Source organism: Trachemys scripta, chromosome 13 (genome assembly GCF_013100865.1).
Source record: "Trachemys scripta elegans isolate TJP31775 chromosome 13, CAS_Tse_1.0, whole genome shotgun sequence".
NCBI lineage: Eukaryota > Metazoa > Chordata > Testudines > Emydidae > Trachemys > Trachemys scripta.
Genome location: NC_048310.1, coordinates 42191270 through 42217447, shown reverse-complemented (window position 1 = coordinate 42217447; position 26178 = coordinate 42191270). Strand labels below are relative to the sequence as shown.

The 26178-nt window shown below is 48.9% G+C and overlaps 1 protein-coding gene across 1 annotated transcript in view; it reads left to right on the top strand.

The window, feature by feature from the left end:
- CSNK2A2 (casein kinase 2 alpha 2) overlaps positions 1–20456 on the top strand; it is a 37309-nt gene extending 16853 nt beyond the window's left edge. The window contains exons 5-12 of the mRNA XM_034788222.1: positions 4814–4873; positions 7085–7168; positions 9021–9131; positions 9350–9451; positions 9890–9990; positions 13387–13535; positions 13826–13919; positions 18482–20456. Of these exons, the coding sequence (XP_034644113.1) occupies positions 4814–4873; positions 7085–7168; positions 9021–9131; positions 9350–9451; positions 9890–9990; positions 13387–13535; positions 13826–13902 (684 nt within the window). The 3' untranslated portion in view covers positions 13903–13919; positions 18482–20456. The remainder of the gene's footprint in view (positions 1–4813; positions 4874–7084; positions 7169–9020; positions 9132–9349; positions 9452–9889; positions 9991–13386; positions 13536–13825; positions 13920–18481) is intronic.
- The last annotated feature ends 5722 nt before the right edge of the window (positions 20457–26178 follow it).

Genomic DNA, 26178 nt, shown 5'->3' with positions numbered 1-26178 from the left:
CTGCATAACCCTGAGAATAGTGCTGCTTGGACTGCCTTAGCTGCCTTATGGTCTGTCTTTGCAAGAGTGGAGCCTAAAACATTGTAGGTCCGACCTAAAGAAAAGGAGTTCCCAGATTAGGGACTCTCAAACTTTAGAATCAAAGGAATTTAAATATTTTAAAATATTTGGATTCTGTGGTGATAGGTGGCCCTAGAAATACCTTAAGTAGATGAATACCTTACCTTTTAAATTGGTCAAATTATAATCTTAAACTGCTTAATTGTATATCTACGGGCTTGATGAGCCAGAGTTTGAAAAATCATTCTTAAATTATTTTCTCACGTGAAACAGAATGTCTCTACTTGAGTCTTAATGAGTGACCAACATTTCTCTTAACCATGAGTATAAACAAAATTTATCTTTGAGGTCACAAGCTACCCACAAATGATTGCCTTAAATTGTTACTTCAGACAAAATGAAAGTCAGGCAAATGGTCATTAGGTAGAGGCACAAAGTGCCCATTGTCTTTCTGTTTCCAACTGGAAGTTAAAACAGCTGACATGTCTCCATGCTCCCAAACCTTGGGCGGCTCTATGTATTTTGCCGTCCCAAGCACGGCAGTCAGGCGGCTTTCAGCGGCACACCTGCAGGAGGTCCGCTGGTATCGCGGAGTCAGCGGCATGCCTGTAGGAGGTCTGCCAGTCCCGTGCCTTCGGTGTACCCACTGCTGAATTGCCGCCGAAACTGCAGGACTAGTGGACCTACCGCAGGCATGCTGCCGAAGGCAGCCTGACTGCCGCCCTCACGGCGACCGGCAGGCCGCCCCCCACGGCTTGCCGCCCGAGGCACGTGCTTGCTGTGCTGGTGCCTGGCGCTGCCCCTGTCCCAAACGCCTACTTTCTCCCCCAACAACCTTCAAATGATGCATATTTGCATAGTACCAGAAATGTGTGGTATTCGTAGGTCTGCAAGATAATGGCTCCTGCCTCGAAGAGAAAGATGGAGTCTCTTTCGAGCAGCACTGCACAGGTTGTGCTATCTTATTTTTAGCAGCTCCCACTTTGAAAGGCAGGAGTAGAGTAGACAGGCTGTTTAGAAGAGATGTTTGAGAGAAAGAAATGGCAGAGGTGCACAGCAGATCAGGAAGGGAGGTCCAGGCTGTATGGGGCAGAGTAGAAGAAAGTGAAGGAGCTTTATCCAGATAACTTTTGGAGCAATTGGATTACATCTCTACCCAGGATGGAGGAGATCATAGAATATGAGGATGGGATAGCTGGTCCGTCCTCTTTCTCTGTGTATTGGGTGATGCAGGCAGGCTGCTAGGAGTCCAGTGTCCTGGGATTCCCTTTAGTTCTATTTTTCACCTCTTGAGTGACCGCTTCCCTGCATCTTCCCACCCAAACTTCTGCATATTGAGGATAAATATACTTTCCCACTACATTTGCAACACATTCATGGGATATAAAGGCATGAAATAAAACTGTTTCTTAGCTTAGCTATAAACACCGGCAGCCAACAGGCAAATGGTTTTCAAGTGATCCCATTTGAATGCTTTACACCTCCAAGCAGCACCCCTTAAATGCAGTACTATGTTGAAAAGTCATAAAAAGAACAGTGCCTTGTTCCCGAAATCTGTGCCCCCTGTGTAGGCAGGCAGACTAGCTCACTGTAGTGAGAAAAAGTGTTTACTGGTTAATTCCTCTTAACCCTGCTGGTTCCTTCTTGGGCATCAATAGAATTGTTCAACGGCAATCAATTCCATCTGTACAAACCCACTGAAAGCCCTTGAGGGCTGTACAGGTGCCTCTGAAGGCCTGATTGGCCTGTGGAGCCTTTGTTGCTGGTGCTGATGCACAAGAAGGAAAGAGACCAGTTTGACTGGCAGAGCAGAGCCCAGGTTCAGTTTGATTGGGCTGGCAGTTAACCGAGCCGATGTTAACAGAAATCATCGAGATACAGAGCCTCACAGTGATGTTTGTCACCCTTCAGACTAAAACCACACTGAGAACAGAGCGCGAGAACGGAACTCTGGTGAGAACTTGGTGATGAAGGGACCTGCCAGGGCTCTGTAAATAGCTTAACTAAAGAGAGTCTGGAACCCTGCTGGAAGGATGTTCATTTTATTTCTCTCTCTGTGGACTGAGATTTCCCAAAGCTATGTTCTTATTGGTGCACCATGCTGTGGAGACCTTGGCTCTGGCTTTAAAAGGCCCCGTGCTGAGCAGGTTAAAAGGGTGGTAGAAACAATCAGTGGGCGTAAAATGGTACAAGGCAGCTAGAGAGGAAGGCTCAGGAAGAGAGTTTTAAAATGCCCCATTCCACCCTTGTGCCAAGCCGTCCATTCAGCAGTAGCGTGAGCACCTCCAGCAACTTCTCTGACTTTCTCTTGTGAAAACGTAGGGAACTGTTCTGTATTTCATATTCCGTTTGTACAAGGAAGTGTGTTGAAAGAGGCTGTTGGGCAACAAACTTCAGCTGAAAAGGCAGCCTCGCTTGAGGGGAATGGTGCTGGGAGGGGATAATAGTTAGAATACCTTCGTCAGGCTCTTGGGAGAAGGCAGGCTGACATGGGACTAAGGAATGAGAGCACTTGGTTCTATCCCAGAGGTGGGCAAGCTACAGCCCGCGGGCCACATCTGGCCCACGGGACTGCCCTGCCCGCCCCTTGAGCTCCCGGCTGGGGAGGCTAGCCCCTGCCCCTCCCCTGCTGTCCCCTGCAGCCTCAGCTTGCTGTGCGGCCAGTGCTCTGGGCGGCGGGGCTGTGAGCTCCTGCCGGGCAGTGCAGTGGTGCAGCTGGCTCTGGCCGGGCGGCGCGGTTGCCAGTCCTGGCGCTCTGAATGGCATGGTAAGGGGGCAGGGAGCGGGGGGTTTGGATAAGGGGCAGAGGGTCCCAGGGGGCAGTCAGGGAGCAGGGGGCGGTTGGATAGGCATGGGAGTCCCGGGGGGGCCTGTCAGGGAGCAGGGGTATGGATAGGGGTTGGGGCAGTCAGGGGACAGGGAGCGGGGGGGTTGGCTAGAGAGTGGGGTCCTGGGGGGGCCGCTAGGGGCGGGGGATCGTGGGAAGGGGGGGTCGGGGCCAAGGAGCGGGGGGGTTGGGGATTCTGAGGGGGGCAGATAGGGGGCGGGGGCCAGGCTGTTTGGGGAGGCACAGGAGTTAGTTGCCTAAGTATTTTTGAGGATATGGGCCTCAGTCTCTCATTTTCCATCTGTAAAATGGGAACAGTAATCTGTCCCAGCTGTCTCAAATCTACAGAGGAAAGGTGCTATGTTCGTGAAAATGATTGTCTGTCCTTCGTGGAAAGATTAATTTCATAAACCCCCAAACTTTTCAAAATGGCTTGTTTGAAAACTAAAGAAATGTTCAGATGAAAGAGCTGTGCTCCACTAGCACTAATCTGTTCCAGGGCATGCATAAGAAGGCTGCTGGTGTGCTGGAGGAGAGCAGAAGGTTCTCCGGTGAGCCCCAGTAGCCAACAGACAGCCTGTTGTAGCTTATTGCTGTATCTTTGTCTCGTCCTTGCTGACTTGTGCCTGCTTCACCGAGTTGCGCTTGGATGTTAGGATCACCCTGGCTCATGAAAATCGAATTGAGTTTGCACCCCAAGAGGCACTAAACAGTTCCTGGGCTTGTAAATGTTCTTTGTACATTGCTGGATGAATAGGCAGCTTATTGGAGCAGGGATGGTGAAGGCTGGGCTGCTCAGGTGTGTTGCTGAGGGCGCCTTGGGCATAGGCGGTGACTTGTTTACATCACTCTTCAGCGTTTAACCGGACACCGCTCCAGAGCTGAAGAGAATTCAGGATCAGCTCTAGTTTCTTGGAATGTGAATTTCAAATCGCCACGGTGGGGTTTTCTTGAAACTACCAGGCAATGCCCTGAGCCAGCAGCTGGCTTTGAAGTTAATGAAATCAAACAATTTGACTGGGCTTTGAGGAGACGCTTGTTTATTAAAAAGGAAAAAAGGTTCAGTCCTGCTGTTTTCTATAAAACTCAATGTGCATGTCATGCTTCGCATAGCTGCTGCTTCCTAGCGCCATGCTGGGCCTCTTGGGAAGGAGGGAAGAGCTCACCCCATGGGGTAAGAGCAGTGAAACCGGGTCGGGCTGAGGAAGGTGCCGGTGATGGATATAAAGTGAAATGCTAAATCATGACCCAAGGGGAGGCTCACGCTGGGCGTGACTGGGTGACAAAGATATTAGTGGTATTGCTGATGAGTTGTGCTTTAAAGTGCACCCTGGGTCTTAAATGCTTCCCCTGCTGCTTTCCAGTAGCAGTGATTACTAATCCCAATAGGAGAGAGTGAGATTGCGTAGATCACTTACACTGCCAGTAATGGACTCAATACTGTGATCTCTTTCCCACCTTGCGATGAGGTCTCTGAACTACTTTTCCCTTCCATGTTACTCTCTCTGTCCCTTTGCAGCAGCTGTCACTCTAGCCTTCTTGATTAGTGTAGAGAGTCTCGATACGCAGCGGAAATGTGAACGCTAATATTCTCCTAAGCAGCTGCTGTCTGATGTTGCAGGGGATCATCCAGTCTAGGGGAAGCAAAGGGGCAATGACGGGTCTGTAGGATGCCGACATTCCCCACTGCCGAATCTGTGTCCTCATCTCCATGTCCATATCCTGTTAACCAACGTAACCCTACGCTGATACCTGGCACTCCCGTTGAGTTCAGGCCCTGGCTCCTGACGTTAGAAAAGGATGCAGAGCGTCTTCAGTACTTGAAGACGTGGGGGTTAGGAACTAAGAGGTGCAGTTTTAGACTAAAACAATCAAGATCTGAATATTTATTTTTTCCTTCTCTTTCTCTCCCACAATCTGTTTCAGCAACTGTACCAGATCCTGACAGACTTTGATATTCGGTTTTATATGTATGAGCTGCTCAAGGTGAGTGATGGTCATGAAGAGTCTGGGCTGGGGGAATGAAGGTCTCTGAGGCAATGGCAGAATTCCTGGAGCAGCCCTCTGGCAAATTGACTCTTCGGCTTGTTCCCTCTCTGGTAGTTGATGCAGAATTGTTGTCACATAACAGAGCCCATTTGGGAGGGTTGGCGTGAGAAGATCAAACCAACCAGCCTCCGTGGAGGAGAGAAGAATGTGGGAAGTTCAGAACTGAACTGGGGCTCTTTAGTTGTCTTTTATACTGTCGGTATCTGGTCTTTTTCCAGAAAGGAGTTCCCTATCAGTAGTGACTGTGTAGGTAAGTGGAGAGTAAAGCACCAGGGACAAAGCGCTGGAAGTGGGTGGGGTGAAGGGAGTAGCCAAGGTGAGCTAGGCATGGTTGGCATTATTCAAAGCCAGAGGGGGTGGATCACCAACCCTGTGTTGTCTTGATATCGCAGAACCTGAGCGCATGCCCAAGAGGGGCGTTTTCCTGAGCTTTTACAGAACTTGCTTTGGTAGCCCCAATTGTCCAGAGTCACCAGGGCAATTAGGGAGTTGGGTGGGAGGTAGGTGCTTCAAATCTTCCTTCCCCTGAATGAGCCTGTGGGTCAGAAACAAGCTGGCTGGTTAAATGCTTCGAAATCTTTCAAAGCCCCAAGTGTTTTCTGTCGGTGGGGCTGAGGCTTTAGACCCCCATGGCTCTGCTGGTATTTGACTTACATCTGTTAGGGTCACTAAGGCCCTTTGAGACCAGACTTAGAAACTTACAGTAAGGCATCTATTTGGCTGGTTCTTCTTTCAAATGACAGAGAGGGAAGAAAAGGGATGAATGCCCTCCTCAAGTGAGCAGTGTGTGCCCTTGTGCTCTTTTGGTTTCATTAGACTGCCCCACTCCTTCTCTGGAGAGGCTGGTGTACCACCACGTGGCAGGTTTTGAGATCTGCTGAACCGACTCTATGGAATCTCAAGCTTCAGTGTGAAGGAGCTAGCAGAGCACTTCAGTTCTCAAAGCTGTGCTCTGGGCACTATCGTGTTGAATCTCTGCCAAGGCAGCCGTTGTTGTCTGTCTTGGTTCCCAGCAGGGCAACTGGATGATTAAAACTGCCATTTCCAGGCCTTTTGGGCTGGCTTTGGGTCTGGAAGTGTCAGAGAAGACTGCCCGAGCCCTGGAGTGTCCACTCCAGGAGTCAGTGACTCAAGATGACCACTTGGGATAGATCTCCTAGCCAGCCCAAGCCTTGGCTACCCGTCCGTGTTCCCAGTCCTTTCAGGGAATGATTGTGTCTGTCTGGGAGGGAAATCTCCTTCTGATTGAATTCAAGGCATGCTGTGAAGCTCCAGACTCTTCTATTTTTATTGAAATGAGGGAGAGGAACAGGGCAGGTTAGACAAACGGCATAAGGAATTCAGCCTCACAAACACAGCGAAGGTAGAGAATGCGTTGGCCTCTTTTAGTGTCTTCCATGTGAGGATCTCCGAGCACTTGACAAACCTTGATAGATTTAGCTCCGCCATCTCTTAGAGGTAGAGAAGCTGCATACTCCTCACTTAATACACAGAGAACAGCTGCATAGAAACACAGCTAGTCCAGGGTCCTCAAGCTGAGAGTAGAACTCAGGTCTGTGCACTTTCTTCTGCTTGTGTTTCCTGCCTTGTTCTTTGAACCACGTCGTCATTCCTTCCCTAGTGTTCAAGTCATTATGCACCTTGCACCTGTGTGATCTTGGTTTAGAAATTATTGGTAGATCCAAGCAAATTCTGGAGGCTCAAAAGAAAAGCCATCCTCAAAGGCCCTAAATCATTGAGCAAATGGTAGAAATCGCTGCATTCCTGGGGAGTTCCTCTCCTGCCAGCAGTGACAGCGGAAATGACGGCCAGTCACTTGTGGTTGTGGACCTATCTCACTGGCTCTTGAGCTCTGAAGTACATGCTGGGAGCACAGATCCAGGAGTCGGGGGCCTTGTACAACAAATGAACCAAGTGTAGAATGGCAGCCTCATAGTCCTCTCGTTCTCTACCAGCAACGTGCCACTTCTGCCGCAACCAGGATAGTGAGCAAAACAAGGGTCCTGGTTGTTCGGAGTCCTTCAGGTTCTGTACTCTCTTCATTCGGGCACACCTACTTTATTGGCTGGAGAACCATGTGCTACATTGTGGACTTTTGTCTGTGTTTACTGGTTTGTCTAACATAAATGTATATTGTCTGTCTGCCAGGCCCTGGATTACTGTCACAGCATGGGGATCATGCACAGGGACGTCAAACCCCACAACGTCATGATAGACCACCAACAGAAAAAGGTACTGCTGCCATGGGGCCCAAAGTTATCGAGGTTTCAGGGCAGCTTGAAACTTTGCCACCACAGTGTCCATAGTCTAGGCTGCTGCTTTCTTATTCCCACCCCCAACCACTCTCTCTTCCCCGAGTGAGATCACTTGTACTCTACATGTGTTGGGGATTGTCTGTCTGAGCTAGCATACTTTGCTTCTGTAGAGCTCAGAGAAAAGGCAGCAGAAGTCAAGTGCTCTGACTTGGCCAGGATGGGGAGGGTATTGCTTCTAATTACTCCAATTCCTCTGGTTATTTGGGGAGTGGTTTCCAACCTTTGCTAAAAGAGAAGGGTTACTGCTACCGTCTGGAAAGCTTGGGGCAGGGGGGTATGAGAAATAGAGGGAGGGGGAGGGGCACAAGTGGGAGGACAGATGGGCAGAAGTTCCTCTGTTGGACAGTGTGATCATTACGATTGTTCGGATGTGACATCCTATCTTGTCTGAAGAGTACATGGATTTTATACACTGGGAACGTAAGCTTCTCCTGTCGTTGGATCCAGTGAAGTTATAGTCTCAAAACAGAGTTTTGCTTTCTTAGGGGACAGGTGATATTGGTGCGTGGGGGGTGTGTGGAATCTAGCAGTTCTCTAGCGTTTGGTTTGTTTTGTTTTTAAACCTGCTAAGTAGAAGACCCTTCCCGCAGTTAAATCCCCAAAAGCCAAGAGGCTCAGAGTAGAGGCTGTTGCTCCAGCCCTGGCTCATCTGTATTATGTGAGACCACAGCATTTTCAGAGCCCTCGAGTAACTTCACTCCACTGGCTTGAGCGCTGCATCCCCCTCTGAATTCTGTAGCTATTGTAGGTTTCAGATGACTTTTCTAAGTGGATGAAGTTAGTGGATAAGCTCCTTTCACCTGCAGTCACTAGACTGGCTTGATCTCCTAGATGAAAGCCTGTGGCTTATCTGCACTGGCCTGCCATGTGCAATACTGTGGCCTCTTTTTCCACATCTGGCCTGTGTCATTTTTGATGGACACTGGTCAATCCATGGGATAAAATACCTTAGTGGGTACTTGCCCATTGTGTCAGCAACCTGATGTCCAGCACTGGAGTGCCATCTTAACTTCATGGCTGCATGCGGCAGTGAACTGCTGATTATCCCCTTTCCCATTTGGGGTGGATGCTGCATATACCAAAGGGACAGTGGTATCTCAGGGTCTTTCCCTCCATCTGCCCAGTTCAAGTGATGCTTTGGAGTCCTCCCACATGCATATTTCTCCTGAGCTGCTAAGCCACCGTTCCCTCCCTGTGAATCAGCAGTAGCGGTCTCCCAGCTGATGCCGGCAGCTCAGGGGTTGATAGTCTCCCTGGCACTGATAACGCCATCTGCAGGTCCATGCAAGTGTGGTGCAGTCTGCATTTCTCACCTGAAAGGGCAGCTCATCCCCTCTGCTCGAGCCAGTGACTCTCTCGTAGCTTTTCCCACTTGTTAGCAGTGATGCTGCCTTCACGCCCAGCTGTGCTTTTGATTTTTGTTTAATGCGGCTGGTTCCTGCTTGTTCCCTAGCATCCAATTAACTGTCTTTTTATTTGACTGGTGGCGTTAGTAACACATGAGTCACCCAGCAATAGATTATTTGATTAGGATTGCAAGGCAGAGAATTCTCTGAGCCATGGTAATGCCACAAGCACCACAGATAATAGAGTGAGGTGATAGCACGAGCAGAGTCCAGACGATACCGCATCGCTGCACAAAGGGCTCCGGGCTTTCACCAAACCATTGAAAAAGGCTTTGGCAGACTTGGCTTCACCTGACTCGTTTGTACTTGGCAACTAAACCTGTTTGCTCCTACTCTGTGTGTTTCTCTTTATTGCATGTTTAGTTGCGGCTCATAGACTGGGGTTTGGCAGAGTTCTACCATCCAGCTCAGGAATACAATGTCCGCGTGGCCTCGAGGTACTTCAAAGGACCGGAGCTCCTTGTGGACTACCAAGTAAGAGTCTGCATCCAAATTGCTACTTAGTGCGTTGCTTGTGGTTGCACTCAGGCCAATTTGGGTTTGTCCATTTGTCCTCTGGGGGTTACCAGGTTAGAGCAACTTTGCCATGAAGTTGGAAAACTGAGAGTCTCCTTTTGACTAGGGGTCTTTTGGGGCTTGGGTCTAAGGCAAGTGTGACCTTTCACCATTTGATTTTCTTCTCCTCTCCTCAGATGTATGACTATAGCTTAGACATGTGGAGTTTAGGCTGCATGCTGGCCAGCATGATCTTCCGAAAGGAGCCCTTCTTCCATGGCCAGGACAACTATGACCAGGTGAGGAGATGCTGTCTGACTCTGAAAGGGGGAATTTTTGTTTGCCTCTTTCCGTTGGTTGGGGATGAGGTTCCTGGGCTGGGACCATCTGATTAGTAAGGCATTGTTATGCATTTGGTTGAACTGAGGTGTCAGGACTTGCACAACAGAAAGTGTGTGCCTTCTGGAAGGTCCAATGATATGTGGCACAAATTGTTGTGGTGCTGGAGAAACAAATTTGCAAGGGAGCTTTCCTTGGACCTCAGGATTTCCCCAATGCTGAGCTCCTAATGTCTGGCTGCCCAGGTGCTAACAGACTAACTTCCCACTCTTGTTTGTGGTTAACATGGATGCAGCAGCCTTCCATCCATCCATCCAGTACAGTGGTGGCGGGACATTCTCTTAAGTCAGTGACCTGCCCTTCTCTTGTTGCTTCTGTAAATCTGTCTTTTGTTGCAGCTGGTTCGCATTGCTAAGGTTCTGGGCACAGATGAACTGTATGGGTATCTGAAGAAGTACCACATAGAACTGGATCCGCACTTCAATGATATTCTGGGACAGTAAGTAGGGGAGGCAAGAAGCAAAACATGACTTTTGGTTTATTTTCCTTAAACATCCATCCCAAGAGTGACTCCAAAGCACAAGTGCTGCTTTAGGTCTCCTGGGCTGCAGTGTCATTTGTCAGCCTGTTATCTAGCTATTGATGTAACTTAGGGTTTTTTTCTATCCTCTGGCTGTCTACGCACTGAACAAGCCACTAGATTTTCATAGTAGATTTGGTTCTCTGCCTCTTCCGGGTTCCGAGAGCTCGTCTAGGTTTATTTTTCTCCCCATGTTAGGGGCTGCATCTCACATTCCTCATGATGCCAGTAAAATGACTGAAATGGATTGGGGGGAACCTAACACAGATGCTGGGAATTGTCCCCTCTACGAATCAGTCATAGAGTTTAAGGCCAGAAAGGACCATCAGATCATAGAATCCTAGAATATCAGGGTTGGAAGGGACATCAGGAGGTCATCTAGTCCAACCCCCTGCTCAGAGCAGGACCAATTCCCAACTAAATCATCCCAGCCAGGGCTTTGTCAAACCTGACCTTAAAAACCTTTAAGGAAGGAGATTCCACCACCTCCCTAGTATCAGGGGGTAGCCATGTTAGTCTGTATCTACAAAAACAACAAGGAGTCTGGTGGCACCTTAAAGACTAACCGATTTATTTGGGTATAAGCTTTCGTGGGTAAAAACCTCACTTCTTCAGATGCACCTCCCTAGGTAACCCATTCAAGTGCTTCACCACCCTCCTAGTGAGAGAGTTTTTCTTAATATCCAACCTAAACCTCCCCAACTGCAACTTGAGACCATTACTCCTTGTTCTGTCATCAGGTACCACTGAGAACAGTCTAGATCCATCCTCTTTTGAACCCCCTTTCAGGTAGTTGAAAACAGCTATCAAATCCCCCCTCATTCTTTTCTTCTGCAGACTAAACAATCCCAGTTCCCTCAGCCTCTCCTCATAAGTCATGTGCTCCAGCCCCCTAATCATTTTTGTTGCCCTCCACTGGACTCTTTCCAATTTTTCCACATCCTTCTTGTAGTGTGGGGCCCAAAACTGGACACAGTACTCCAGATGAGGCCTCACCAATGTTGAATAGAGGGGAATGATCACGTCCCTCGATCTGCTGGCAATGCCCCTACTTATACAGCCCAAAATGCCGTTAGCCTTCTTGGCAACAAGGGCACACTGTCGACTCATATCCAGCTTCTCATCCACTGTAACCCCTAGGTCCTTTTCTGCAGAACTGCTTCCTAGCCATTCGGTCCCTAGTCTGTAACCGTGCATGGGATTCTTTCATCCTGAGTGAAGGACTCCGCACTTGTCCTTGTTGAACCTAATCAGGTTTTTTGGCCCAATCCTCTAATTTGTCTGGGTCCCTCTGTATCCTATTCCTACCCTCCAGCGTATCTACCACTCCTCCCAGCTTAGTGTCATCTGCAAACTTGCTGAGTGTGCAGTCCACGCCACCCTCCAGATCATTAATGAAGATATTGAACAAAACTGGCCCCAGGACCGACCCTTGGGGCACTCCGCTTGATACCGGCTGCCAACTAGACATGGAGCCATTGATCACTACCCGTTGAGCCCGACGATCTAGCCAGCTTTCTATCCACCTTATAGTCCATTCATCCAGCCCATACTTCTTTAACTTGCTGGCAAGAATACTGTGGGAGACTGTATCAGAAGCTTTGCTGAAGTGAAGGAATAACACATCCACTGATTTCCCCTCATCCACAGAACCAGTTATCTTGACATAGAAGGCAATTAGGTTAGTCAGGCATGACTTCCCCTTGGTGAATCCATGCTGACTGTTCCTGATCACTTTCCTCTCCTCTAAGTGCTTCAGAATTGATTCCTTGAGGACCTGCTCCTTGATTTTTCCAGGGACTGAGGTGAGGCTGACTGGCCCGTAGTTCCCCGGATCCTCCTCCTTCCTTTTTTTAAAGATGGGCACTACATTAGCCTTTTTCCAGTCATCTGGGACCTCCCCCGATCACCATGAGTTTTCAAAGATAATGGCCAATGGCTCTGCAATCACATCCGCCAACTCCTTTAGCACCCTTGGATGCAGCGCATCTGGCCCCATGGACTTGTGCTCATCCTGGTCTGACCTCTTGCATACCACAGACCACCACCACCACCCAGTATCCGGTTGCTAACCCCAACAACCAAAATTAGACCAAAGGATTACAGCCCACTGGAGGCAAGCAGGCAGAACATAGGGGGACCAAGGTGCACCAGTGTCTGAGGCCCCTGCAATGGCAGGGAAATCCTGACAAGTGACCCCAAACACATGCAGCAGAGGAAGGTGAAAAATCCCCCAGGCCACTCGCAATCTGATCTGGGGGAAATTCCTTCCCGACCCCACATATGGGATCTGTGCTTTCCTTAGATCCCAGAAATTGCTTTGCCTTCATGCTCCCAGCTTGCAAAATTGTCACACAAATTTGCCAGCCCAGACCCAGGATCTACTTGCCCACCCTTTCCCATGACGATAATGAGAAACACAGGTTGATATTTTCTAAACAGGGCAAGGGATTTAATCACACCTCTACCAGTAAAATTAGTGGGAGATGTGTGGCTGAATCCACTGCATTGCTTTGAAAGTCTTTGATCTCTTACTGGTCTGTCAAAGTAAAATTACCCATCTCGCATGATGGCAAGTAGAAATTTGCAAGGCTGGCTTCAAACTAGAGACATTCTCACCATTCTGAGCCTGCTTTTGAAGCCCTTGTATCTGATAGACTAAGGCCAGAAGGAGCCATCCTGATCATCTAGGCTGACCTCCTGCACATTGCAAGCTACAGAACCTAGCTATCACCCATGTTGTTTGGAATTCATGCCTGTTCTTTATTGAATGGAACCCTGGACAGCAATGGACCTCTGTAAAGCTGCTCATACAGAGAGCACGTCTAAATTAGCCTTACTGTGCGGTTCTCTCCCTCTCATTGGGATATCATAGAATATCAGGGTTGGAAGGGACCTCAGGAGGTCATCTAGTCCAACCCCTTACTCAAAGCAGGACCAATCCCCAATTAAATCATCCAACCAATTTTTGCCCCATATCCCTAAATGGCCCCCTCAAAGGTTGAACTCTCAACCCTGGGCTTAGCAGGCCAATGCTCAAATCACTAAGCTATCCCTCAAGCCCAGCGCTGCCAAAAGCCAAGTATGTTGGGTTGTAAAGGAAAAGGCTTGAGTGGCACTGTCCTTGTTGGGTGTCACTAGTGAAATTCTGGATTCTGCATGTAGAGGGGGTTGGTAGGTAGCTCTAATTAGCTCCAACACTACCCTTTAAATTCACATATGGGGTGTGGTAGGTGAACCCTCCTAGGGTCTGATGGTAGCTGCTGTGCCATTCAGAGATTGGTCTGTACAATGAAAGACATCCCTCTGCTACAGGCACTCGCGAAAACGCTGGGAGAACTTCATCCATAGCGAGAACAGACACCTGGTCAGTCCTGAAGTCCTGGACCTTCTGGACAAACTTCTGCGATATGACCATCAACAGAGACTGACTGCCAAAGAGGCTATGGAGCACCCATATTTCTGTGAGTCCTGGGGGGAGCAAGACCTGGGGTCAGAGTCACATGACTGGGCTGGAAAAGGAAAGGAGGGTTTGTTGATCAGGTGGGAGGTGGGTCTTCCATTCAGTACCTCCCTATGGATCTTGCTATCATATTGATGGCTGGAATTCCAGGTTCTCCAAAGTCTAATGGAAGCTTATGCTGCTTGAAGGGGGGTTCCTTGGTAGGACCTAAGCTTTCCTGAAAGTGAAGCTTTGATATTGCTCGTAGTAATGCTGCTTCCCATCCCTGGCTGATCCTTGTGTCTCTTGCAGACCCGGTGGTGAAGGAGCAGTCCCAGCCCAGCTCAGAAAATGCCGTGCTCTCCAGTGGCCTGACAGCAGCACGATGAAGACTGGAAAACAACGGGTAACTCAAGATGTTTACAAATAAAAACAAAACCTTCAGTCACACAGTGAAGGAACTAACCAAGACCCCTCCCCCATTTATACTCAGCAGAAATCTAACCTTTGGGGGGCTAACACCTCTGTTCCTCTCTGGTGGTTGTGGATAATGTAACTCAACCTGTGGTACCAAAGCCCTGGGCAAATGGTTTGCAAGATACCCAGGGCTCACGGCGACTGATTCTTGTTCACATTTCCATGGCGCCTGCTCTTCCTTCCCAATCCAGCCTTTTCCGACCACGCTGGTGGAGCAAACTTGCCGTTCCACCAGTGGACCATAGCATGCATCTAGATAAATAAGCCCTTTGGAACTGTGGACACTTGGGGCCAAATTCAGACTGGGTATAAGCAGATGCAGCTCTGAGGTCTGGGAGTCGCACCCGCTCACTCCAGGTCCGAGTTTGGCCCTTTCATTTCGGTTTCAGTTGCAGAGGAAAAGTGTGTCTCGGGATTGGTTTGGATCATTTAAAACCAACAGCCACCTTCTAAGTTGCTCAGAGAGAGGTGAGCACCCCTGCAAGTGCATTCAGAAAAGGTGGTGGGCCTGTTAGGGAAAGTCCTGAATGTAGAGGCAGAAGGTTTTTTCTGTAGCAGGCAAAAGACTTTCCCACAGACCTCAGGAAAGCCGATCCTGCAAGACTGTCTGTAATGAGAGATACAGCCATGTAACACGTGAAGTACACTTCCAGAGGGTGAATCTGGAGTGTTTCACGCCAGCACCATTGAATGAAGATGTGAGGAAACGCAGTAGGAGAGCTTGGGGATGCAGGAGTGGGAACAGCAAGGGGGGGAGGATCAGGAAGCAGAGGTGTGGTGGGAACAGGGAGGGAGTGGTGCTATTGGGGTGACTATAGCTACCAAGACAGAGCTTGGGTCCATGTAGTGTGTTAACAATCAGCCAAATGCTGAATTCTGGGGCTAAGTTTCTGTTGGGGGGCAGGGTGGTTCTCTTGTGGCTTTTCATCCGATCCCTTGATAGCTTTATAGCCCCACAACTCACAGTTGCCACCTCTGTTTGTTCTGTGTGTAATTTCATCCAGCGGTTCTAGAAACCTCCTAAACCTAGAAACCGGAGATAGTGTTTTGCCACCAGCACCTAAACACAGAATTTCCTTCTCCGGCATTGTCAAATATTTAATTTTTTTTTTTATAATATAAGGTTAGAATGTTTCTATTTGAAACATCTGTTTACATTCCATATCCCAATAAAGTTATATTGGCATTGATAGCAGGTCAAATCCATTTGTATAATTCACTGAAACCAATAAATATCTATACGTATGAACGTCTGTTGTCTTCTAGTCTATGGGGATGTGCAGAAACGAAGAGCAGCTGAAGGCTTTGCATCCTGTAGTTAGGGTTGAGTTCTAACTTCTGTTCCAGTTTCCCTTTTTATCAGAACTGGCTCTTTAACTTCCCCTCACCAGCTCCTTTTGGCCTGATACTTTTCATGCTTGGTCTCAGCCCAGAGGTGAAAATCTCCGCAAAATCACTTTAGCCGCTGTTGAGTTCAAAGGGAGTCGCTCATGCCCAGGGAATAAACTTTGGTGCTTGCCAGACTCTCGGGGTACGGCTACAGTGTAAAAAACCCCCTTGCGGGGTTGCAGGACTCTGAAATTACAGTGTCGATGTTCAGGCTGGGGGAGGGTCTCAGAGCCCAGGTTCCAGCCTGAATATCGACACTGCAGTGGTATAGGCCCTGAGCCTGCGTTGCCCCAGCTGTAGTTTTATGTAACTACAGACATACCCTCACCACTGAAACGTCAAACCAGGGTTGTTTTCTAGAGCTCCTTCCGGGAAACCCAATGTGTCCCACTCCTTGAAAAGTCCTGAATTCTTAATCTGCATGTTCACTCACTCACACGTACACTCACACACGCTTCTCCGTATGGGTGGCTGGACTGTTCTCTATTAAGGACATGCTGATATAGCAACAGCTCTTCATTTCTTTCCTGGTTTAGGACAAGAAATGTAAGGACCAGTACTAATGCGGTGGCCAAGTTGAGGATTCAAGCCCTTGAAAGTTGGAACATTTCAATAGTGAAGGTTCCTTGTTAATTATGGCCCTCCAATGGACTGTTTGTTTTAACCTATACTAATGGTTCTCAGGGGATGTTCACTCTGGGATGGTGTCTCCCCCACTGCCTCCCCATTCCCTCTCCTGCCTGGCTGGGACCCACCCCCCTTTTTAGACATAGATTGAGCAATTGCGATTGCCTGATGTGTTCACAACCCCAAGTCCGAGAATCCGTGCTCTATACCAGAAGCTTTCAAATTGTGGGGGGGGACAGAGAGACGAGGAGCTGATGGGGCCGGGCTGAAGGACCAGGGGCGGGCTCTGTCCGGCAGGGGAAGCAGATGGGGCTGCGTGCAGACATCTCAGCTGCCAGAAACAAGCTCCCCCATTGCACAGCTGCGGCACCCACCTACTGGCAGTTACCCTGGGGCGGTTGATGGGGACTCTGAGCAGGGAGCTGAAGGCTGCACCCTGGGAGCACTGGCCCCCTGCCAGGCAGAGCCCCCTGCTGACACTGGCCCTTCAGCGTGGCCTCAGGGTAGAGTCCCATCCACTTCCCTGCTGGACAGAGCCTCTGCATGGGAAGCAGACGTGGCTGCACTTGAAGGGTTGGGGTCAGCAGGGGGCTCTATCTGGCAGGGGCCAGTACTCACTGGGTGCAAGTTTCTGCTTCCCTGCTGCCCCCAGCCCTTAGCGCTACCCTGTTCACTTCCCCTGCGCAGTGGGGGAGCGAGGCGGGCAGGGAGCTGTGTCCTGGCAGCTAAGACTGCTGGACCATGCATGCAGCAAGTGGCTTCCTCAACAACCACATGGTGAGTGCCCCCTTAGGTACCCGGCATCCCCTTCCCCCCTTGCTTAGAAAGAGTGGGGCACACATGAGACAGGTATCTCTGAAAGGGGAACGTCTGATCTATCCCCATAAAACAACAGATGGCAATGAGGTCAAGTTAACATTGGGGTAGGACCTTAACAGTGGGAATTTCCTGACTTCTGATGGGTTGGCTTCTTAGCCTCAATGCTGCATTAACTCCAGTTTTTTGTGTTTAGCATTAAATTCCAACCCATTAAATCAATGCTAAGTGAATGTCGATGTGCACGTTTGGGAACGGCAGGGGTTTACATTTCTTGTAGCAATGGGAGCAAGCTATTCATACTGCAGTGAGAACCATCTGCATTGCCCAACTCCTGGGTTTTACATTGGTAACTAATGGGGTGTGGATGTAGAGTCTTCACCCGGAGCCCTTTTTTAGTCTGAAAAGGGAAAAGGGGTGGAAGGCTCTGGGGGGAGAGGTCCAGGGTCATAAGACCCTACTTCAGACCTCCCACTGACAGGTGTGGAGACCTCCACGCATTCTTCCCTGACACAGCCATGCCAACACGCAGCACACACCTTGTCCTCTCCTCTGGCAGGACCTTTTCCTCTGGAGTTTCAGCAATGCTTTCCAATCCCAAAGTAAGTTAGGAAGCGAAATCATGTTCCCATCTTAAAGAAGGGGAAATGTGAGGTATAGAACAGTTAAGCGACTTGCCCCAGTCACCCTGCAAATTCAGCCCAGTCCCACCACCTTCCCCACCTCAAAGCTGGTGTTGAGACCAAACGTGAGAAGCTTCAGCCCAAAAGGAAATGAGAGAGGCTAGTATGGAAATACCCTTGCAATCTACCATTCCTTGCTGCTGCACTGTACCGGGAGTAGTATGTGTGTGCGCATAGCTCTCTGTTACATGCCCAGAGCCGGAAATGCCACTTCCCCCTGTTCAGTAATACTTCCCATCTACTTTTCCTTATGGCAGTGAAAAACGCTTTGCCTTCAGAAAGAAAGGGGGCAAGGGAGGTCCCTGATCACATGTCTTCTTGTTTGCTCAGGAATCTGGCACAGATATGGCAGTGAGACAGGGGTGAGCTCATAAATGTACAGTGAAAATTCCCTGCCTACTGACCCGGCCCAGTGCTACAGCACCAGGTGACGGGCTGCAGGTCACAATCTCAGCTTGATGCCTTGCTCTCAAGAGCAGCAGGGCCTGGGAGCACGTGCACGGGGAGGCTTGGGGTGATGCAGGCATCTGAGTGGGGGTGAGATAACGTGTTGGGGGCACAGAGAGACTCCTACTGGCCCCCAATAGGAATGTTATCCCAGGGGACCATTGCAAACTGTAAGGGAGGCAAGGTGGAAAAAACAGATTTTCATTCACTTGCCATTCCATGCAATAGTAACTTAGCACTCCTACAATGCTGACATCTTCAAAGCACCGCGTAAGCCTCGCACCACCCTTGGGAATTGGGACAGTATTCTCCTACTTTACAGACAGGGAAACTGAGGGACAGAGGTTCCGTGACATGCCCAAGCCTGTGGAGGGAGTAAGTTGTGGGGGAAGGATTAGAACCTGTTTCTGTCTCCTTGGCCCTGCGCTCAATCTACTAGGTGCTGAAGAAGGAAAAAGTTCTGGCAACACATTGGCATCAACTGCGGCTCGCGTCTGATGCTCACTTCCCTCCTCCCATCTCTCCCTAGGTCCGATGCTGTTCCTCCCAATTTTCCATAAGCAGAACAAGAACCAAATCAAACGTCTTATCAGCGTGTGTACAGAGCTGGCGGCCAGACGGCGTTGCGGTGGCAGGGGACGAGACCAGAGACCGCACCGGCTCCATGGCACCCACCAGTTTATAAACACAAACCTTACTTCTGAATGTAAAAGGTTCCTCTGCCTTTGACTTCCTGTTGACCTCTTCTTGACCCAGAAAGCATGGAAAATGTGAAGGGTATGCAAAACGGTTGTTGGCTAATGTTGCTCCCCCCCATGCTGACCTTTGCCCCCCCTGAACCCCAGCATAACGTATTAACTAGCTGGCTCCAGACTTGATGCGGCAGGGAGGGGGCAGCGGGGGGAAATACGGCATGATGGACAGTTCTATATTATAATTAAAGGAATTCTATATTATTGAATAAAAGTTTTAAAAGAAATGTATGGAGAGTATTCAGTGTGGAAGGAGCCCTGGGGCATGCCCCCCTCAGTGGAGGATGCTGAGGCTGGTCAGAGCCCTTCCTGGTGCTGTCTCCTGCCATTCGCTTGTTTTCTGTGGTGGGAAGAGAGTGAATCTGTTGTACAAGGGTGGGCTAGAGCCCGCCGCCTCCAGCTACTGGGCGGGCTTAAGCAGCCGGGCTACTGGAGGACAGGACCTCGTAAATCGATAGGAAAACTCCACGCTGGGCCTAGCATCTTTCCCTCAATATCAAGCTCCTTCGGAGGCCTGGATAAACACTAGACGCTTGGTCCCCCATGTGGTGTCTGCACTGCAGCAGAGGGTGAGACTGGCTGCCACTTTTAGCTAGTATCCCATTTTCCTTCCCCCTGCCTCTGAAGGAATGGCAGAGCCAGGAAAGGCGCAAATGCTTTCTCCTTCCCTACCCCAGCTGAGAAGGATGTGGTACAGGGTGGGGTCTCTCAAGAGATGCCCTAATCAAGGGAGGCCTTTGCAACTATAGTTCAAGATCTGGCTGCCTGGAGATCTCAGCTGGATTTAAAAAAGGATAAGGAGATAGCCCCCGTGTCTGCACCAACACCCCTGCCATGGACACACACAATGGGTGACTTCAGTCCTCTGAGCCTCTCCCCTGCTCAGGAGGGCTGGGGCATTCTCATTAATCCTAAACACAGCAGACTCCTTATCCTCACAGTTCTCTGTGGGGACCACTGAGCCCTCCTTCTGTCTGTCTCCCCCCCCGCCCCCCAAGGACCCCCGGGCAGAACCAGCAGTGCTCACAATGCTTCCTCTTTAGTGACTGCTCCCTGGAGCGCTTCTGACTTCCTCCTCGGCCACTGCCTCGAGCTACACCTCCATTTGGGTAGTGAATCGAACGGGCTGGTGGAGTAAACCAGGGCTTTCTCCCTGCTCCTTCCGTCCCTCTAACCCCCGCTCATATCAACCCGCCTTCCTGCTAGCGGTAGTGGTGCCACTTGCGTTTCCTGACACCCTCGGTTAAGGAAGAGATCTCTGTCGGACGGGTGGGCACGTCCTGGTCACGGCAGCCAACTCCTCACCTGCTCAGTCGTCAAGTGTTTATCCCAGCTGTGTCTCTGCACTGGGCAGGCAGCATTTCCGAGCCAGTGAGCTTGACTTGAAATTAACAAACCCAGACGCTTGAAGCTACTTTTTAAAACCCCAGCAGGACTCCAATTCTACTTTGTCATTTCTTTTCTCGGGCCCTCCTCTCTGCCTCCAGCTCCCCTTGCCCTCCTCTCTGCCTCCAGCTCCCCTTGCATAGTTTTTATCCAGCGCCTTGGTACTGAAGCTGTCTGTTGTAAGGCTACCTCTGATATAAGGCTATCTGCTGTATGTTTTGTCTCCTGGCTCTTTGGAAGCTCATTATAAATACCTCTTTATAACAAGCACCTCCCTGTAATGTACGTTTAGTATCTTCTAAGCCTTATAGAAGTGGTGCTATGTATGTGTGCGTGTGTATATAAACTCTGTATTTATTATCTGTTTCCACGTGTGGGTCTGTGTATCTAGGGCAGTGCTGGGCACTAAGTGTGCAGCTGAGGGATTTGCTTAAGGGGAAAAAATATGCAGGTGGAATGTTAAAATGGACTCTATGCCTTTAACGTGTTGTGGCTTCTGCCACTCCCCACTTACCAGCCTCCTAGTTGTTGAGCGTGTTCCCAGGAATACATGCTAGCCCTGCTTGGTTTTTCAGGGCTGTGGAGCTGATGGGGAAGGGTCCCTGGGGATGTCTTCAGTAAGCCTTCCCCAGAGGCAATCGATCTATCTCTAGGGATTAACCCTGGGCCCATCCCTTTAGTATCTTGGCCCTTTGTTCCAGGAAGAGCAGCTACCTTCTGGGGGTCACAAGGTCACTCTTTGGTGCTCAGTTAGGTTTTAGCTGTAGTTCCTATCAGCCCAGGATTGTGTGTAGGCCATAAAGCATGAACCCCGAGTTGAAAGCCAGCATGAACCCCAGTTTCCAGGCTAGAGGATGAAATGCATCGACGTGGTAAGAGCACAGTGAACTCGTTCAAGAGTGAGGACAAATGAGCACCTGATGCACTCTGATCCAGCAAAGAACTTTACAGGAAGGAATTGAAATAAGCAAGGTGCATTTGTTGCCTCTTGGTCTCCAGTCGGCTCACCTGATGGGGGCGAGGAAAATAGAGACCTCATTTGAGGACTAACTGATACCTTCACTGTGTTGGAGACCCACCTGCAATATGCTAGTTCCCTCCACACAGTTAAAATATGCTTCTGTTGGTTGGGTCAGGCTGGGTCAGGCTGTAGCCCGTGTCAGTCACACCTGTTAGAACGTGGTCCCATCTGCACAGGCACAGCACAAACGTGCCATGGCGCTGCTGTGTTGTAACTGGGTACCCCAGCATTGCAGTACTTGTAGTGTAGATGGGACAGCCTGGTAGCTACAGTAACCTGACTCCCATCATGTTTAAATCCAACCTAGGCCTTCCTTTATGCTTAACATCACCTTGTTAAAATGGCCTGGCCCTGAGAAACAGTTTCACCAAGGAAAGGAACTTGATGTGCCATCCATACAGGGTGCTACAGAAGTCGCATAGAGAGAGGTCTATTTTCAGTTACAATAGGCCAATTTGCATAGAACAGTGGCTTCCTGCTGCATCCCAGCCTCCGTCTCATCACTCGCCTTTCTCCCAACGCCCTCCCTCTGCTTGTCCTTTCCACCATGTGCGCCCTACCCCCATCTTGATACATCCTCAATCGCCTGTCTTTAAAGGGGCACTGTTGACTACTTTTTTCGTTTTAATTTTCTTTTTACACTCCCTTATTTGTAATACCCTCAGAGAAGCTCCAGAAATAAACCGCTCTTTGCCTACCGATCGTTGTCTTCCATTTGTCAAAATACTGAGCCTTTTCCTCCCCCCTTGCTCGTCTTTTCTAATCCTGCTCAGGCAAACGTGACTTCCATCCTCCCCACTTCCTGGCCTTGTCAGTGTCCGCACAGGGCTAGACCTGTCCTGATCGGCTGCTGCAGGAGCAGCACTGTGGATGATCTATCTTTTTGCCTGGGTTTGGTGAAACTAGGAAGTAGCCTAAAAATAATAATAATTCAGCAACAAAGTGGATTTAAGAGGAAAGAATTCTGCATAAAAAGAGAGAACTTCCTTCTGGCCGGTACTGATCGTTACGGTAGGTCAAATTTTGGAACTTGGACTACTTGACAGTGCCCCTTTAACTTTTTGAGCTCTTGTCTAGCGACAGACACACCTCCTCTGCTTTGTCCCAGTCTCCGCTTAGTAAGTGTCTGTGTGAGTCAGGATTCAGCAAGTGCGACAGTTCCAGAGCCTCCATCCTTGGTCTTCCTGTGTCCAACTTTCCCATCCGTAAGGAGCCGTCTGTTCGACAACTGCTCCTGCCGTCATGTTGTAGACGTTCCTTTCTGTCAAAGTTCTTTTCTTGGCCTGCTCATTGGATGGGCCCTTATCCCTTCCCTCTCCTGTGTGGTCATGCGGTTCTACCTTCTCTTCAAAGAGCTGCCAGTGAAATCAATGGGAGTTAGGTGCCTAAATACCTTTGTAGATCTGGGCCTAGCTTCTGGTCCCTTTTCTCCTGGTGAATAGTATTTAACGTCACTGAAGTCAATGGAACCATTCATGGAGTTCAGATGATACTCAGCCTAGGTGACGCTGTCAAAATCCGGCCCGGCGATGTTTTCCCTTTTCTTAGTTTCCTGCCCCAAAGTTAACACAAAGTGTAGAACTCAAAATCCTATTGATCACCACAGCATTTTGCAGTGGTCAGCTTCACCCAGGAAAAGTTCTCACAAGCATCCCCAGGCCATTCAACTGGCAAAACCAGAGACCTCATAATTAGTCAAAGCTCTATATAATTTAAATGGTGACTTGCTGGTTTGTCATCTCTTGCCACCAGGATACAATTCCAACAAGCTCTGAAAGTTCCCAGTGTATGAACTATGTGCAGGGAGGGGGGAATGGTTACGTTTTTCAAAATAATTCCTGTCACCATGTAAACGTCCTTTTTTTTTAAAAATGAGAAATCTAATTTTCAAGTTGAAATCACTGGAATGTCCAACTATGAAAGTCTGGGGCCTCTATCACACTAGCTGTTCTACTGGCTTTAAAAGCATCAGACCTCAAAGTCTGAGGCACACTCTGTTAAAAAGTCCCCTGAGAAATGTGCTGTGGGATTCTGGTACCATCATCCTCTAGGCAAAGATTTGCTCTGCTGCTTTGGCCCCTTAAATCCACAATCTCATTATGGTCTGGTATATTATGGAGTCTCATCCACCTGCATATATTTTTCCCTTCATTATTGCTAAGGATGGTGGCATGAAAACAGGATTTCGGAGTTAATCTGCTCTTGCTTCTACTTTTTCACCGGTAACCAGTTCTAACGTCCTGGCGATTTGCTGGGCAGATAACTGTTGTCCCTCTCGTAATTGTAACTTCAGGTGGGACATGAGTAGAAGGCTTAACACCTTCTGTTTCCATCCCAGCTGGTGTTCGAACTGGAGAACAAAGGGAATAAGAAGTTGCCTAGAAACAGGCTTGTTTCTGTCTCTTCCTTTCTAAGTCTTTTGTAGACTCAGTGGCTGAGAAGCTTGGGTCTTGCTTTGGTTGGCTTGTGCAGATAACCCCATTAGGAATAATGGTGGTTTGTGCTGTCCACTCTTCATTGAGCGACAATGACCACTCCCAAAACCACATGTGGCATTTCTGCTCTGTGTGAGTTGCACGGTGATTTTTAGCTCCAAGCAAACAAGTATCTTGCTGTCTTCCCCATCAGATGCATTTATATCGGCATAGATTCCAATACCTCTTCTAGGCAAAGGTTTGTTCTCCAGTTAGTTTAATCTTGGGTATGTTCTATTCCCTCTACAGGACTCTGCGTGAGTAGATTAAACTTTTCCGTTGCTCAGGACAAAGATTAAAGATATTGTCTCCTGTCCATGCCACCCCAAAAGGTGGGCAGGACGTAAAAACGTGCATCAAGCCCAGTTGTGAGCCAAGAGCCATGTGAGGCGCTATAGCAAAACGCACGACTGAGTAGGATTAAATAGCAAACGGAAAATGTTGATGAAAAATCTTCTGGCTCCCTTTTGACAACAAGATGTTGAGCTTGTCTGGCCTATAGTTAAATACAGATTGTTTCCTTGCTCTTCAAAGATGGTATAAGGGTTGGTCAAGATAATGCCCACGGCTGTGTTTTGTCTAACAGGGGTTGCTAGTCCCTGAACAATGAGCATGTAACATCTCTTTATGGGGAAAAGAGGACTCCCGGTTGTTCTGAAAAAGCTCTGTTAAGATTGCTTCTTGTAGACCTCCACAGCCAGGGCTTGATCCTCAGCCCGTCAAAGTCAATGGAAAGACTCCCATTGATTTCAATGGGCTTGATCATGCCCTCACTCACGTGGCATTTACAAGGTACTGTGAAGTGTGTGTATGATTCGGATAAGCAATAGATGAATAATTATTGAGAGGAAGGATTTATTATCTTTATCATTCCTTTCCGTAAACATGTCCAGCCCTGTTGGATTTCAGAGGGGCACCTAGATTTGACATGTCTTATGCCAGTATTTTAGAGGGTTCCTGAAGGTCTCACCACCTTCTGATCTCCAGGGTACTCGGGGGGGGGGGGGGATTCTTTGGAGGATGATTTTATTTTTGGAGATGGACCTTCATTTACTGTAGGATTCTGCCAGGATGGAGGCCTCTTCCTAGCTTATTTAATATGAAAAAAGCATAGTAGAAACGAGTGCACAGTTGCCAAAACCCAGTGCCCACACACATTGGAAACGAAAGGGAGAGTGTAACGTACCAACGGCTTCTCTGCTGATCGGACGGACTCGGAAACAGCTGCCATTTTCAGGGAGTGCTGCCAGGTCCTGAGCCTGCCCACTGGGCAGACTCCTGTGCCTATCTGGACTCCCCACTGACTTCAGTGGGGCTCCACACAGACACAGGGTCCAGGTCAGCCTGCAGGATCAGGGGCCAGGTTTGTACAGCTGGAGATTAGGGGCTTGCTCCTGCTCAAATGGGAGCCAGACTGGGACACAGGTTAAAAAGTTTTCTCTCCAGCGCAATATTGGGCTGGGCTTTTCAAAGGCGCTGAAAGGAGTTAGGTGCCTAAATCCCATTGCAATTCCACGAGTGCTGGAGATCTATCTTCCTCCCTTAGGCGTCTTTACAAATTCCAGCCTTCGAGATTGACACACATTAGCATTCCGTTAGGTGACTGTGTTTTTTATGCCTGTGTTTAGCATCGTTTCCTGCATTACACGTCTCTTGGGAGGAGGAGAGAGAATGGAGATGCCTTGGATAAAAGTTGAAATTGCCTTGAATTTTTCTTTAGAATTCACTGAGAAACTAGGACAAATGGTTTGAAAACACACAATGTTTCCATGTATATTGCTCCTGCAAAACAGCTAGCAGTAAGATGTGTGTCTGGCCAGCGTCTGCACGGTGGATGAATGCGGGGCTGGGCTAGTCAGGGATGGTAGCTGTGTATTTGCCCTCATCTCATGTGTTAACAGATTGGATTTATGGAGTCATTTATTTAACTGTGTTGTATAAACTGTTTGTACTCTAACCAATTGACTAAATATAGTTCTAATTTTTAAATAATGTGGTATCACTTCTGGTGTGTTTTTAGTTGCTTGTAGGGGAGTGTGGGCACGTGTTCAGTTTGTGAGAGGCGTGACAGTAAGAGACTGTGACTGGGGAAGAAATAAGCCACTTAGGGCCCTGCTCCAGCAAAGATTGATGTACGTGCTTAACTTTAAGGACTGCGGACTAGATCCAAAGGCAATTGAAACTAATGGACGTACTCCCATTCATTTCAATGGGTTTTGGATCAGGCCCTGTGAATTGTCATTGAAGGCAATGGAACTACTCAGGTGTATAAAGTTAAGCATGTGTGTAAGTTGTTGCACGATCAAGGCCTTAATTCATTTAGATCTTGCCCTGGGATCTAGTTGGTCTTGATAAAGTTGGTGTTGATAAAGACACTGGTCTTAATTATTTTGGGAGCTTAAATTTTTTGTGCTTAAAAATGCCACTCCAAGGCCTAGTCTTCACTTACCGGCTGGTCCGGCGGCACGCCATCGATGTTCTGGGATCGATCCCGGAAGTGCTCACAGTCGGCGCCGGTACTCCAGCTCGCCGAGAGGAGTACGCGGCGTCGACGGGGGGAGACTTCCGGCCGCGTCTGGACCGCGGTAAGTTC